The 16,663-nt window shown below is 40.2% G+C and overlaps 1 protein-coding gene across 1 annotated transcript; it reads left to right on the top strand.

Moving 5' to 3' along the window:
* Window positions 1–295: 295 nt before the first annotated feature.
* Window positions 296–5,047, top strand: adad1 (adenosine deaminase domain containing 1 (testis-specific)). The gene is made up of 12 exons (XM_076149253.1): window positions 296–516; window positions 650–790; window positions 1,049–1,216; window positions 1,634–1,687; window positions 2,156–2,281; window positions 2,485–2,608; window positions 2,888–3,061; window positions 3,141–3,216; window positions 3,405–3,561; window positions 3,693–3,918; window positions 4,058–4,190; window positions 4,934–5,047. The coding sequence occupies exons 1-12, from the start codon at window positions 351–353 to the stop codon at window positions 5,045–5,047; spliced, it is 1,659 nt and encodes a 552-aa protein (XP_076005368.1). The 5' UTR covers window positions 296–350.
* Window positions 5,048–16,663: the final 11,616 nt, after the last annotated feature.

Here is a 16,663-nt window from a genome sequence, read left to right as displayed (position 1 = left end):
TTAATTAGCTTTAGCCAGCGTGTTACGAAAACGTAAATAGGAGAATATTTAAACTTAACCCGAGCTAGATACCTTCAGCCAGGGACGGCGCGCTAATTGGTAACAATTGAGGAGATGACTGGGGGGGGAGACAAATCCACAGTCCGAATAAAAAGATGAAACTAAAAAAATCTGTTTCCACTTCTGAGATGGAGGCCCATATTGCTCACCTTTCTTATTTCAATAGATTGTTATTGTTTTTTATTTCTCAGCTTTCAGTTGGATTTGAACACTCTTGGTTTTCCAGCACCATATCCGGGATCTCAGCATTTCTCCTTCCACCTACCCACCCAATCTCAAGACCTTCCAGGATGTTTGCACCTGGGAGACCATTGCGAGGTTTTAAAGGAGCCAATTGTGCACCAATACTCATGAAGAACTTGTCTGACCGTCAAAGGCCCACTGGCTCTGTGTGTACCTCAGTCCCGCTTCCTACCCGTCCCTTTGACGTGCAAGTGAGAAACAAGTTCAGATCTGGTGAGTTTCAGTATCTGTACAGCTCGGGAATACATCTTCATTTAGTAACATTAAAAAAAAAACATTCAATATAGGATTAAAAAGCTTTCAATGTGCCTTTTTCTTTCTTTTTCTTTACATTTTTCTTAACAAGGTCCTGCTGTGGAGGAAAAAATCTCACCTCAACTCCTGATTGACAGATATAAGAAAGGCGAGACACCTGCCATGTCTCTGCTTCATCAGCTTGCCCACACTTTAGAGTTTCACCTGGAAATAAAGGAGACGGTGGCCAAAGGTAACGCTTATAAGGATTGTCTGGGCACGTTTACATTCACGCCACAGTCCACTGACAAAAATGTAAATTAAGTCCTCAATTCTGACAGCCTGAACAGCTGCAACAGACTCTTAAATTGCTTTGAATACTGACCAGATGTGTCATTAGTTTCATCCTGGGAAAATGTGTTACATGGTAAACAGTCTTCTCTCCTAACCTCTGATATACGCACAGTGTGTGTACTTCACTATGTCTCAACTCTTGCTTTCATTACACCAGGCAACAGACTGCTTTGTTTTGCCTTTTGCGTGATCATTGACGGTGTGGAATACAAGACCGGAATGGGGAAAACCAAGAAGGAGGCTCGGCTGAAGGCAGCGGAGGTCGCTCTGCAGCAACTGCTCTCCGCCATGGAGAAGCAGAATTCTATCCAACCTGAGGTGTCAGGTTAGAGTGTGCAGCAGTGTAACATGCATGCAATCATTGTCATGGTTTGTCACATTTGCCCTTCTTTTCCTTGATGTCGATATTACATGTAGTCGCTTTGAAACTTAATTTTCCATCAGTGATGTCACTTGTCACTCATGAAATCAAAGAAAAACCTAAGAAATGTCCAAAATTGCATGTGTATACAATGCAGAAACAAAGCTATGATATATTAATTCTACGATTAATAAAATAAAGAGAAATCAAACAACCCCTTCCCCTACTTAACTGAATTTGCTGAGCTGCTGGTTGCTGCTGAACAATGTTGTCTTTAAATCAGTTCTACCTATCTAGACTCACACCGAACTCCTTCTGTCAAATGAAAGTCACTGAACTATGATTCTCAGTAATCCAACTTAAAGTGTCTGTTTTCTTCAGATGTCCCCCTTCTGCTGCCAGTGAAAGAAGTCCATCCTTGCAGATTGCCTCAAGGTATCACGTGTTCTGTCTGTCTGTGTCCCCCCCCCCTCTCTCTCTCTCTCTCTCGCTCGCTCGCTCGCTCAGCATTGCAGTATAGATAATGAAAACATGAGCGGCTCACGGCATCAACAAATCTTTCTGTCATTTGCCGTGTCAGACACATCTCCTTCACTGGACACACAAGCCTGTCTGTCAGCCTTCCCCTCGTACGTACTTCACGAGTACGTCACCAGAAAGTAAAGAGTGAGGGGTTTGTCCGCGGTGTGACGAGATGGGTGCATGTACACTTGACCGAGTTGCCTCTGGAATGCTCCTCACACCGCCTCCTGATGTGGTCTGATCAATCTGATAGCGATCGGTCTGAAATGAGTCTTGGAGGATATTAACACTTGATTTTTGTCACGAGTGAAGAGCCCACGTCTAAATTCCCTCTGAGAGATCATTCTAAACTGGTTTTAATTCTTTAGTGTTCCGTTTCAGAAAAGAAAAATCCGGTCAACCTTCAGATTCTACAGGCCGTCAGGGATCAGATCAATAAGCTGGTGAACAGTTACCCAGAGTTCTCTGCCTGTACCAAAAGTTCAGCAGCGTTCATCATCCAGAGTCGTAAGTTTGTTCACGTGAAATCAACATATTTCAGTGGCTAGTTAGCTTGCAGGTGAACAGTTTGTGTCACTTAAATGTACACACGTCCTGGTATGTATGTACAGTGTCTATCTATATATACACACACACACACACACACACACACACACACACACACACACACACACACATCACTCTCTACTCACCCACATTTCACTGTTCAGCCAGTGGATTTGAAGTGATCGCTCTGGGCTCTGGGAACTTCAATACCAGCGTCAGGACTTCATTAACCGGACGGGTCGTGCATGATTCCCATGCGGTTGTAACTGCAAGGAGGTCCCTTATGCGGTTAGTTTACATCCCCCTGTGTGTACACCAGCCTGATAGTCACCATGTATATGCACTGAGTGAAAGCTGTCACCAAGATAGTCTTCAATAATGTATATTGTCATGTATAAACGATAACCTTCAGCTTCTGCTAACACTTTAAAGTGACGAGGCATTGTCAGTTGTCTGCACCTGGCTACTCTATCCAATAGTAAGGTGTCAGTATGTTCTTTGTCTTTTTTTCAAGCATGAAGGAAATGTAGGCATTCCAGGTATTCTGTTCTCTCGCTCTACTTTCAGGTTTCTGTATCGCCACCTCTTAATGTTCTTCAGCGAGACAGCCAGCCTGAAGCAAATGTCGATCTTCCAGCAGAACAGCAACAGTGCAGCCATCCTCACGGTGAAGCCCGGCATCACCCTCCACCTGTACCTGAACCAGCTGCCTAAGGGTGCTGCCCAGATGTCCTCTAAAATGTTAGTGTCCTGTTAGCTGGTTTACAATTGCTACGTCTGGGGAAAAATTGGAAATGCTTGTTCTTTTTCCTCCCTGCAGGCGGCTGAATCCACTCTCTATATCAGTGTGGCAAGCCAACAGTGAGATCAGCCTACACCTGTCAACAGAGGGCAAGGTGGTGTTATCTTTTGCTACCGGGCATGTTTGCTGTTTAAGGATACAGTTGTGGTCAAAAGTTTACATGCACTTGTAAAGAACATGTATGTGACGGCAGCCTTGAGTTTCCAATCATTTCGTCAAGTCTTATTTTTCCGTGAGAGAGATTTGAGCCCATCTCACAAACCGGATGTTTCTCTTTTAAAGGTGTTCTCAGTTTTTTCGTCCCCCGTTGATGCGTCATCCTCCAACTTGATCAGCATGTGCGCCACGGACAAGATCACCCAGTGGCAAGTGCTGGGCTACCAGGGTGCCCTGCTGAGCCACTTCATCGAGCCCATCTACGTCCAAAATATCCTCCTGGGTAAGTCAAGTCACGTTACAGACTCAGTTTTGTCATAGATCCTTGTCTTGTCGAAAATATCTGTGTTCCTTAAAGTGGAACCGCGGTGATGCAGGGCTTGTAGCGTTGTTATTATGGTTGAGATGTTCTAGGTGATTGTTGCTGCAATGATTCCCGCGGCATGGAGGTCTCTGTGAACCAGCGTGTAGAGGGGATCACCTCCCTGCTCCCCATGTTTTACTGCATGATGCGGCCCACCATCAGCCTGGTGTCGTCCGTGGAAACCAGCGGTGGTCAGTCGACCAGCAGCATCAACTGGAGTGAAGGAGACGGCTCGCTGGAGGTGGTGAACGGCTTAGAGGGCAGGACTGTACAGGAGTAAGGAGGAGTCGGTTGAAAGTTAGATGTTGTTTGAGACAGTTATCCAAAAATATTCATATATTGAGCATGAAGCCTGTTAGGTTTCCACATTATGCCACATGATGCAATGTTGTCTGCACTACTCTGGATCTCGTAGGTCTCCCTTTAAGAGTGGTCCTGCCCTGGCCAGCCGCCTGTGCAAAGCAGCAATGCTACATCGCTTCAAGTTGGTGGCCAAAGAGGCCCAGAAGGAGGACCTGCTTGCCACAACCTCATACAGAGAAGCTAAGGTAATGCCAACAGCTCCTCTCCACACCTGTCATGTTTGTCTTATAGACCAAATGAATATGAACACAAACTTCGTTGGCATGGTGGCTGTTTGCGAAGGGAGAGGGTGAATATCGTGTTTTGGCACGTCAGAGGAGAAAGTGAGATCGACCTACAGGCTCCCATGTCCTGGCAGACTCTAGTTACTGGATCAGCTTGTAGATGATCTCGAGCCAACAACAAAGTGAAGCCCCGCCATCCCTGCAAAACCTATCATTACTAAAACAACTGCTGAATTTCCTGCTTCACATCCCAGAGCAACAGTCACTACATTAGCAGGGATAACACAGGCACGTGTCCTCGGTGCTAAAAGCTATGCTGCTTCGACTCTTGTGCTACCTTGTGTTTCTATATACTATATATATGATAAATACAGCATGTATTTCTGAAATATGCATTCAAGTCAACTCGTTGCAACTGTGCTCATTTACATAAATTGTCTTAGTAAACACTTCCCCTGGAGATGGCAGGCAACACAGACATTTGCAGCCTGGACAGTAATTTAGTGTCATGCTTAGTAATTCTTGCCCTTGGTGTTTACTGTGATTTCTACCTAAAGGCCAGCAACTTTAAACGACATGGTAAATAACAGTGTATATGTATTTATAAATATAGCAACAAATACAGCAATGGACGGGTATGTTTCAAATTTTAAATAAATGTTTAACTCACTGTTCATTTTGTATTTTCCATGTGGCGACTGTAGAGGATGGCAAAGCCATACCAGGAGGCCAAGAGTGTGTTGAGGGCGTACCTGTTGCAGCAGGGCTTTGGCTCTTGGTTGGTCAAGCCTGCGGTTACTGAGAACTTCAACATGTGAAGAAACTGACGTGATCAGTACTCTATTGACATTGACGATTGACATTTACTTTCTAGGAAGCAGTCATTCCTATGGGAATTCCCCGTATTGAGATGTTTTTTCTTGTGTTCTCCAAAGTGATTTGTTTGATGTTTTGATAGTTTTCTCTTCATGTGAAAGAAAGCAAACTTTGTAAAAGACTGAAAAAAGCAATAAAAGGAGAGACATAATGCTAAGTGTTTACACATTTGCTCCATTGTTTTAACCCTCTAGTTTTGCTCGGATGATTCTGGCCTTTTGATGCAGCTTCTGAATGATTAGCCGTTGCTCTCTAAATTGCTGATTATGAACATGACTAAACCTCTGATCCTTAGATTGCCTACCTGCTTGGTGGCTGTGTGAGTATACGTGAAGCTATAGCTGCTTGTCAGAGGGTTCAGACATAGTGACCCCCCCTTTAATGCATAATGTTGATACATCTTGCTGTCTTACTACGCATACAGGAAATGCATTGGTTTCCTGTTCGGTGTGATGAAGTAGATCATTTATCTATCTTTGTGTTCAGCAGTCCTGTGAATGGAATGGTGTGTGTCCTTTCCACCGCCTTGTCAATAGGAGGAACTACGGCACAGGTGCATTCCGGGAAGAAAGACTCAAGGATCAAGCCTCTCAGCCTTTCCAGCCAGGTTTCCTACTTCTTCTTCATATAAGTTTAACAGCAAATGCAGTGTGTAGGAAAAATATATTGAAGCAAAGCCTGACAATACCTGAATTAAGTTTGAAATGATGAAAGTTGTATCTGAGATTATCTTGAATTTCTGGACTAGTTTGCAGACATTATTGGATCATGAAAGATTCTGGCTGACGTTGCTTTCATTTTTAGTTTCTGTGCATATAATATTACTAAGTTCTCACTCTGCTTTCAATTAGGATACAGCTTAACATATATATAGAACATATCAACGCAATATTTTGACAAAATAGAGGTGGTAGGCAGTGTAGTTTCATTGTGAACCTCCTTGACACATCTGGTACTATACATATATATATATTTGGTTAAAATGAAGGTTCTGGCTGTTTGACTATTAGCAATGGAAATATCAGCACCTGTTGTAATCACAAATGAAAATCGTTCTACCTTAACCCCAAGCTTTTTCAAGTTCATTTCTTCCATATTATTACTTGGGTTTAGTTTTGCATGTGTGTGTGTTGTGCTTTATCCTCCACACACACTCCATATACACGTAAAATTGTTGGCTGATCATGAATCTTCTATCCTTAATCACTGATTAAAAGCAACTTTCTCCTTCCTGCCCTGGAATCTGCTCTGGCCCGGCAGGTTTTCTGTGCTATCACAGCTAATAGGTTTAAGCATATTCTCGCCCTTTACATTGACATAGTATAGATTTGTCAGAAAAGCTCCGCAAATTGTCAGTTGTCTTTGGATTCGGAGAAAGGTGACAATAGGCGATACAGCTCAATTCTTTACTCAATCAGTCAACCAAAAGCAGATTGTTACAATATAAAAAGCAAATGTGCCTTGACATTTCAGCATCAGTCACTGAGGTGATAGTAGCTGTAGAGATCAACAGGATGTGCAACTCTCTTGATGTGGTTGCAAACATTTGAGACCTGGACTGTCAGAAGCTGCTTGGTTGTAGACCAGCAGCCACAATGTGTAGTTGTAAACGCATTAGAAAAATATGTCAGCATTTTCACTGGCAACACGTTTAACATGTCACAGCCACTCAACTTTATCATTCTGAGTCTTGATATAATCATTTATACAGTGTGCTCTGTACCAGCTGCAGCTTTGCTGGATACATTCCCAAATGTATGTCGTCGTATGATCTGAAAGGCACCAAGTTCACCTAAGATGGTAACTTGTGTACAGGCATACTTGTTATCTTTGCACTAACATTCTGGTGATATGAATCAAAGGGAATGAAAATGTATCAAGTAAAAAGTAAAACATTGATACACATTCAAGTGATTTTGAGAACAAAGTTGAAGAGGAACACATTATCTCCACAAATGTCAACATGGAAATTAATTCAACCTCCCAAAGTTTGTGGAGCATCCGCTATCCTTTATAACCTCCAATAAACATTTCTGGTAACTCTTCATAAGCTTTGACACCTCTCTCGTGGAATCTATTAGACTCTCCCTGAGATCTGGAAACAGATGGCCACTCAAGAACATTCCGGGACTAAAAATAAGCAAACCTATCTTGTGTACCACGAATGCCTACTGAAAAGCAGCCAACCCTTTACAACAAAACAACAGAGTGAACATGCACCCAAAATTTGTTGTTGAATAACAACATTTTGATATGACTATGACTTGATGATCAAAACCTTGTTGCCACCTTATCTGCCCTTGTGGTTCTGATGCATCTACCTACAGATTATTCCTCACCCACACACTTGCATCACTTCTATTGTTAGAAGGAAAATCTTTCTTCCGAGTTGTGCGTCATTAGGAAAAATCCGAATGTTTGATATGCCTCCTGTTCCGATTATATTTTTCGAAAAACATACAAATTGGCCTAACTTGTGTATAAGATTCAACACCATTAGAAGGCTGTTGGAGGGCTCTTCTCGCACTATGTGATTGCTTTCGTGTTATTAATCACAGACCTGAACCTTTGTGGATAAAGTTTATTAACATATACACATTTTATTCAACCAATAAATTAGTAAATATTCAGTTTTACATGGATTTAAATCAAATACATTGTCAAAATGGACTGAGAACTTAATTCATTACTTAAACACATTTCACAGCAATAGTAAGAATAAATATCAAGCAATAAAACATTTAAATAAATTCAGTAAAAAAAATTAAATAAAATGACATGATTGATTACATTATAGATGCAAATGTTTTAGAGCAGTGTTCAGATAAGTAGCATCATTAAAAACAGACCTACAAGCAACACGTCTGTTTTGGTATACTTAAAGTATCCAAGTATGTGGCTTATTCAAAGTATTTCATGATTAAAGAACACATGTCAAAGGGATGAGATCATTGTGTCTTTGTCTGATGTGGTCTGACATGCAAATTAATATTGAAATCAAGATCGATTTAAATCAAGCCATTCAACTCTTACTTCCTGAGATGCTGCTTGAATGATCAGTGTCAGAATCACTCGTTCAACATCTTGCATCAATCTCGAAGGAGTTGTGTTGTACTTTCTTGGCAGCGTTTAACATCTGCCAGTGACTAGCAGCAGTATTGGTCAAATTGATGGTGAAGACAGTCCTCAGGTTTCCCCCCGGTTTATTGTTCCGAAGCTAGTCTTTGAACAACATGAGACTATTGTGCTTTTGAAGTAAAGATTCCATTTGATTCAAAAATTCTTTCAACGGACATTCAATGGAATTTTCACAAGCGCATTCAGTGGAGTTTGTCAGTGCCTACGGAGAAAACACATCAGTTAAGCCTGGTTGAAAAAAATCATATTCTGTAGATGCATGTAGGTGCATTTTTTGTCAAAGTACTTACGTAGCCTGTTTCTGATCGTTGCTCAATCAGCTCTGTTAAGAACTCTACAGCTCCAGGTATGCGGTCACTCGGATCGTCACATTCTTCACTTACAGTTCCTTCAAGTTCCGTCTTGAAGCAGGCTGCTGCTGTAGTAATGCATTGTTCCTGCGACAGAGAAAAAATGGCTCTTTTCACTCTTGTCGAATGTGGCAAACTTACGGCTGCATACACAGAAGTGAACAAATCGAAGCTGTGATCGCTGAAGAAGCGACACCTGCTAGGCTCGTTTCCTGTACTAGAGAACCTTCACCACATGTGAGGGTTTACAAAAGCTCAACTAAATGCTGAGGCCTTATGTCTCTTATGTGATGACCCAAGTACCTATCTATCCATCATCACTCATTCATAGAGTATGTGTAGTATTGAGGTGACACTTACCTCCACGTTTTTTGGTGTATAGAATTTAGAATCATTCTCCTGTTAAAAGAAGAAACAGGTTAGACTGTATTATTGCCTTTCAGAAAAAAAATCAATAAACTGTGAAGACATGTCTAGATTAGAAGATCAACACTTACACATTCAACCTCATATTGCATAAGTTTGATATTGGAGTCGCTTATCAGTATAGGGTTTGTCCAAACAGAGGCTGACAAAGTGAAAATCCCAAAGAGGATCCTGAGAAAGAGCTCCATGTTCAGCATGAAGGCCTGTCAGTGGGTTCAGCAGCTTATGTAGTGGAGGTGCTGTATTGGTTTGTGAACCCTTTCAGATGTACGACTGTAGACTTATAAAGCATTGCAGTGGAAATGGGAGGGCTGAATTAGTTGTATACAGCCTAATACGTACAGCATTAGTTTTTCCTTTAGAGGAGTATTGGGATTTTTTTTTCAGTGCTAGTAGAACATGGTCTATTATAGCACAGCATTGAACCTCTTGTTAAACCGCCGCTTGTGAAACTAGGTTGGCTTTCCTAGTGTAGTGATGCAAAGATTTTTTTTACTTTGAATGTTTCCTTGCTTGTTTTAGTTATCTTAGCACGTGGCAGAGAGCTCTTTTCAATCACACGAGGCAGGAATCCTATACCAAAACATTATTAGTATGTAAAAATATTTGTAATGTGAATTGTGGCTTCAAACACAACACAAGTTTGTTTAGTGTGATGGGTTTGAGGCTTTTGGTGGTTTCCATTCTGTTTAATTAATAAATTCTTGTATTTTTTAATCAATTCATTTAGCAGATGAACTAAACTTATTCAGGTATTTAAGTATTTGACAGTGTTGACCTAAATCCTATTTGGGATTGGTAAATAACCTCGGTGATCGGATGACATTCATATTGAAAATATGAGTAATATAGTAGCAATCGCACCAACACGAAGCGACTTTAATGCACCGAGGGGAAATTCCAGGGTGACAAAGGTTCTACACAGATCTAGGTTCTACACCAGCTTTGTTTTGAAGACCTTAACAGAGAACTTGATACTAGTTCTCACCATTAAAGCTGTGATGAACATACAAAAATTGTCTGTGTCCAACAAAATGAGATCTGTCTGCATCCAGGTCATTCTAAATTGTACCTTTTTGAAATGAGAGCAGGCGAGTGTGACACGTGCTATCCATAAACAACTTAAACAACATTTCTTCAACTTCTTAGACCCTGCACACTTCTGTCCCTGTTATCTTGGCATGGTGTCCTACCACCCTGCCCCTTTCTTTACATTTACAATTTACTTAGCTATATTTGTCTGACAATTGTGCTGGTTATCCCCACAATGTTAAGTCGTGTGTGCATTTGCTCAAAACATATTATCAAGCTGTAAGTGCAAAAAGGACGCAGCCTTGTGGCCGTTTGAGGAAATGAATGCAGTATGTTGTGACCTGCTAGTGAGGAATTCATATACATTTAGTCAGGTGATGTCATAATGATATTTATGCTGTCACACACTGAATAAAATGGCACCTTGTGCGTAGTCAAGTGAAATTATTTTATGTCCAAATACATTTTATGAAGATACTCTTCCCCAAATAAAATTTAAAGCAATTTTCATTATTATGAGCAATAGTTGATTTAACACTTATAAATTAATCAAGAAACACAGTTGCAATGTTGCCAGTGTTTATTAGCAGAAGTAAACAGAACATCAGTAGTACATCATTTGCATAATTTATAATAAATACTTTAATAACTTAATACATTTTTCAAATAGATTAGTAATTAATTATTTTAGTGCAGTGTATAATATTAGAAAATGATAAATTACAGAGAACCTTCTGTTTGTGTTTTTCAGTGTTAAATGATCACGCCATCTGTTGCTGAGTGATGTAGCGATTGATCAAGGTTTTGGTGTTGTCCTCAAAGTCTCTGAAAGGCCGACGGATTTGCGTGCTGTTCCACTGGCACTCTGTAGAGTTACTCTGTGCCTGAGGAGAAGAGGTTAGGTTGCTGTTAGTCGTTGGCTTTTTGTATTGAGGGGTCAACCCAAATTTCATTCACCCGTTGAGTACTCACTGGCTCTTCCAGGGGCGGCATATCTTCCAAAGTTTCCAGAGCGTCTTCAATTCGAATGATTTCACCGCTGCATGTACCCATTGCCTCCTCCAGCCCTTTTTTGACCAACTCCAGGGCTGCGGTTATGCAGTTTGGCTGAGGAAAAGAGCAAGCATTTGGGTTACATTACTTAAATGGTGTAATACTGAAAGTCACATTTCTTTATTCAGGGAATAAGGTAATTTTCTCTTAATCAAATGCAATTACTGTTTATTTCCATATAGTAAACAAAAACAACCCTCCAACAGTAAGCATTAAGGAAACAAACTGGAAAAGACAACTTGCTTTTATGCCTTTGTGCTCTGTAATGTAAAACGATATCCTGTCAGATTCCTGACACGACAAACACATCTAAAGTGATCCTTACCAGCACGTTGGTTGGACAACTGAATCTCAGGTGTTCTTCCTGCAACAAAATGGGAGGAGGAAAATTTAGTCATGGCATCAACCTGTTTCATTTCCTTTACTTGTAACAATGTTCAATTGTAGCTAAAATTCCTCATTGCCCTTAATATTTGCTAGCCTGAAACATTAGTTATCCTGAGTCTGTAGCATCTCGACAGCAAAGTAACATTGAGAAAAAGGCTGACTTACACATTTGACTTGACTGAGGTCGAAATCCAGGTCAGCCTTCAAACTCGGCGGCAGAGGTTTTGCTTGAAGGCTGCCGATGAGAAAAAAAGCCCAAACGGTAATTCTGAAACAATGCTCCATGTTAAACCAAAGCGTTGATAAGTGTTGAAGTTCTTCCTGTGAAGCTGTCTGTTTAAGCGAAGTAGTTGGTGGTATAGTTGTCCTCTGGTTAAGCTGTGGTATTTATATTCAGCAGCACAATAAAAAAGTGGGCAGGGTTATAAAAGTATGAAAGGAACTTCTTATATTTTCCTATTAATCATACAACTTGTGTGAAAAAGGTGAAATCCCTTAAGCAATGGGTGGGCACTCACTGATTAGTGATAGTGGAAATGAGGTTAGTCCAGAATATGTAATGTCCTGGTTTTTTAAAACAAATTGTTTTCTTATCTTCATATTTTGTAATGTGATAAATAATAATACTGTAGTACTGGAAACTATAGCTCACCTAAATATGCATTTGATTTGGTGTTAACTGTAGTTTGGAGTACATGGTGAACATGTATAAGAGACAGTCGGATTTATCAGTTAGGAAGACTGTGCTGCCCTTTATTCTTAAGTATTAACGTAAAAAACAACAAACTTACAAGCACAAGTTACAAGCACGTCTTTGTATTTTAGAAGTCATAGTGAGCAACAGTTCCTTTAAAGCCATGATTGACATTCATTACAAAGAAATGTATTATTCTTTGAAGCCAATCAGTACTATAGTGTCACTTTGATGCTAGAATGGTGGGCAAAAATCCCAAGGTTGTTGAATGATAGCAGTGACAGAGAATGAGGTATTTGCACCTTATTTCGAAATATCGATACAATTCTGTAACTGGTTTTGCATTGGAATGTAATTGCTGTTGCATTCACAACCACAGGACACAACCTGCTCAGTTGCGCCCAAGTGTGTCACGCATACAGAAGGAATGAATGAAGGGTTTCTTTCACAGCTTTCGCCTACAAACTACAACCTGGGGATTCCCCCAACAACAATCTACGACACTACATGCAACCTGTTCACAGCATTTGTCACGTTGCCTGTGTTTTCATTGCACAATCACTTTGTCCTTTTAAGCTTAGGTTTCACTTTAAACTTCTAAAGGTATATTTCTGTCCCTTACAAAAAATATGAATATGACAGAATTTTTGACGTTTGTCAAGAGTGGGGGTGTGGGGAAATTTCTATCCATGGAATTTGTCACTATCTCGGGGCATCCCTGCTGTTTCCACGTCTTACTGCGCAGTGAATGCCCACACTAGAGACCAATTTTGATACTAAAGTGAAATTTAATTAGGAACCCTCATGGGTTTTTTAATTCTTGATTGTAAACCAAGAATTACTCATAAATGAATATCAGTTTGAACTTCCATACGGCATTGCGTATACTTACATACACTACTGTACACAGGTCAGGAAAGGGTTCAATAATAATAATAGTTAGATTTAATCTTTATATTCTTAACAATGTAATTTTAAAGCTGGACTGATGTACACAATGCATATCCAAATTAGATATGCAAATTCTAAACTGACATTAGTTTGACCACCAATTGAAATAGGATTAACCATTAACACTGCGTGGGTGTAGCATGCAGGGATATTTTATAGCAGCTCTGAGCCTAAATAGGTAAATAGGTTTTTCACACTCTCTCTCACTCGGACACAGTGTTCGATTTACAATAATACTGTGGACATTCCTCAGATTTATAGGATTTTATATGCAGGGATTTATGAAGTTAAAACTTAACGTATTTATCTATAGGCTAAAGCAGACAAAGAACAGTTTATTTGCATTGTACTTTATCTTCACAAGTAACAAACAATAAAACGCATACATAAAATGGTGAGACTGAAAAACTCAACTAGTGCTAATAAAGGCATCTCACAAAGACAATGTGCAAATGTATATGACAACTGAAATCAAACTTAGTCAGTAAAGAAAGCTGTTAAGGTGATTGATGAAACTATTTTAGAAATGCTGTAAATAACTCACTATAAATACAATAACAAAAATAAAGCTAGAAAGAAAATGCAAAGCTGGAAAGACACAAAATTAGCATTTTACTTTACTTCAAATTTTATTTTTCTTCATTACATTTTCAAAAACATGTTTAAGTTAGAATCTGAAATCAAAAAGTTTTGGCTAGGTCCTACCTTAAATTGAAAAACAACATTTTGTCACATGCAATTGCTGCTCCTGCTCAGCTTAGCCTTTTTAAGTAAACTGTACAACAAGTAAGCGGTATCATTTGAAAGTGCTCTATCGTTTCACACAATGCATATTACTTTTTCAATAAAAAAGAGTTGTTCGCCATTAACATGTCCAGATCGAGTATCAGACTCGTTGGACTGATTTAATAAGCTGACGTGCAGTCTCTATGTAAAACCAGTTGCTTAAAAAACAACTCAGATGGAGCAAATACCCTGGATAAACACAATTTAATAAAGACTACCATATTGTCCATGTTCATTTAACAAAACCATTGCTGAATGAAGTACACAAGGTGGCACAGTTAGCTTAGCTTGCGAGTAGCCAAGAAGCTTGTTGTGTGTCCAGGCATTCACAGACGGATGACATGGTCATCTTTCAAAGTATAGGCTGTCCCAACGATACTTTCATTATGGCCTAATCCAGGTAGAGACCAGTATGTGTGTGCAATGTCATTAGTGTATATTATTGAGGATTCAACAGAGTGTCCTCTGCGTGTTCGTTGATTTGGCGAAAAATGAGGAATAGCCGGGCTGGATCTTCAGATTGGTTTTACTGAAATAAGACTTTTGGACAGCGCTGGTTCCGACTTTCTCATGCGTCAAAGAAGGACAATGAAATATTCCTGTGCATCCCTATTTATCCCGCTAATACAAGGCGTTTCCACAGTATGGTAATTCACTGATGACCATGTGGCTGAACCGCTGTTGATTGGTTTAAGCGAGCTTTAAGAGAGGCGGCTTGGTTACTGTAATTATATTAACCTCAGTTACTGCATTTACTTATATATATTTGACATTATTTGTTATATTCCAACAATATACAGGAGGTTTCTCATTTGTTTTTTCCTGGGTTTTTTTGCAATTTGTTTTTATTGAAGCAGATATTGTACATGACATTGTGCATACAGATGAAGGGAATTTTTATATTTTTTATATAGAAAGAGGAGAGATAGAGAGAAGGGAGGAAGGTTGTGATATCCCTACTATTGTTGTTGAATTTAATACATAGACCCTGAGGTAAAATACAAGTGGGCTGGAGTTGCAATGAAGTCATGGGGTACATACAGAACTTACAGGATGATGTCAAACAGCAATGTAGGTTAGAACAAATCGCATCATAGGTTGTGATAGAGAGAGAGAGAGAGGGGAGAGACAAACGGGAAATGAAAAAAAACAGAGAGATGGCATCCCGCCCCGAAACCCCACCCAACCCCACTGTCATACAACCCCGCTTTCAAACATTCCCGTCCTGGACTGCCTGAAATGCAAAATAAAATGATAAAATAAGAAGGAACTGATCTGTGTTCTGGTAATCAGTCACTGGTCTGGCATAGCCTGTAGATCTGTGAAATAGGAGAGGAAAGGTTGCCATCTCTGATAGAATTTATCAGTGTGGTTCCTCATAGTGCATTTGATTTTCCTCGAGTCTAAGAAAGTACATTGTATCCATAAGCCATTGCGAAATAGAGGGAGGGGAGAGGGATTTCCAATGTAGGAGCAGGCGTCGCCTGGCAAGCAAAGAGGTGAACATGATGATTTCCTTTTGTGGGGTGTTAAAACGGTGTAGGTCATACGGAGTACCGAAGATGGCAATATAAGGGGAGGGTTGAATTTGTATTCCCAATATGGTGGACAGTGTGTTGAAGTAACCCGCTCAGTAGTTGAGGAGCCTGGGGCAAAGAAAAAACAGCTTAAGTTACAGTGAGGCATCGAACATCTATTACAATTGTCATCTACGTCTGTGTACATTTCGGCTAATCTGGATTTAGAGAAGTGGACCCTGTGCACGACCTTGAACTGGATAAGAGCGAGACGGGCACAGGATGAGGCAGTATGCAGATTGCGTATGATATCGTCCCACCAGTCTATGTCCAGATGGAGTTCGAGTTCAGTCTACCAAGCAGCCCGTGTTTTCGAGTTAGATAGGTCCCCGCGGTCCAGAATACGGCTGTAAATCTCAGATATAGTCCCACTTGGGGGAGTCCTGAACGATAGCAAGTCTTCCCACATGAGTTGAGGGGGGGGGGAGGGAAAGTTTTGGAATTGGCTGCAGGCAAAGTGTCTGATTTGCAAGTACCTAAATAACTGGTTAGCAGGTAGTCTGTGTTGAGTTGACAGCTTGGAGAAGCTGTTGAAAGTGCCATCAGAGTACAGGTTTCTCATTTGTGTGTGTCAGAGGTGTGTTTATAGTAGGTGCATGTGTGTGGTTTCACAAGTGCGTGTGTGAGTTTATCATGGATTTCGTCCTAAACTGCGCTTCATACAGAACAGTGAACAAAAGTTACATCTCCTACGTTTTCTTCTGACAAGTTTTCTCAACACACACGTAGCTAAAAGTGTTGGCATCATAAAATAAAAACAAAAAACCCCCACAATTTTATCGTGTATGAGTTGAAACTGAGCAGCATGTTTGTCTCCTGAATGCCAATTGACCAAGACATTCATTATTCAAGACGCAGCAAAGCAACCCCATAACATAACTGAGCCTCCTCCATGTGTCACAGTCCAGAATACGTTTGGTAAGTCACATCAGTTCTATGTTCAAAATTTATTTTTGAAGCTCTCCTTTTCCACCATGCAAACTCCCTGTGTTTGGTCTGGGGTTTTCCTCTTGCTGCCACATCCTGGGAAGTTTGGCTACATTCCCATGGAATTTCAATTCGAATGACTGATTATAAGATTGAATACACCTGTGATACTAACTGAATAACAGTCTGCTAGAAATATCACTGCAATCCAATGATCTATCGTCACTATATCAATAA

The sequence above is a fragment of the Genypterus blacodes genome, unplaced genomic scaffold, assembly GCF_046128005.1.
Source record: "Genypterus blacodes isolate CSIRO-AG114 ecotype Tasmania unplaced genomic scaffold, CSIRO-AGI_Gbla_v1 ptg000044l_1, whole genome shotgun sequence".
NCBI classification, from domain to species: Eukaryota; Metazoa; Chordata; class Actinopteri; order Ophidiiformes; family Ophidiidae; genus Genypterus; species Genypterus blacodes.
The sequence above is the reverse complement of the archived record's forward strand: the minus strand, read 5'-3'. Positions and strand labels throughout refer to the sequence as shown.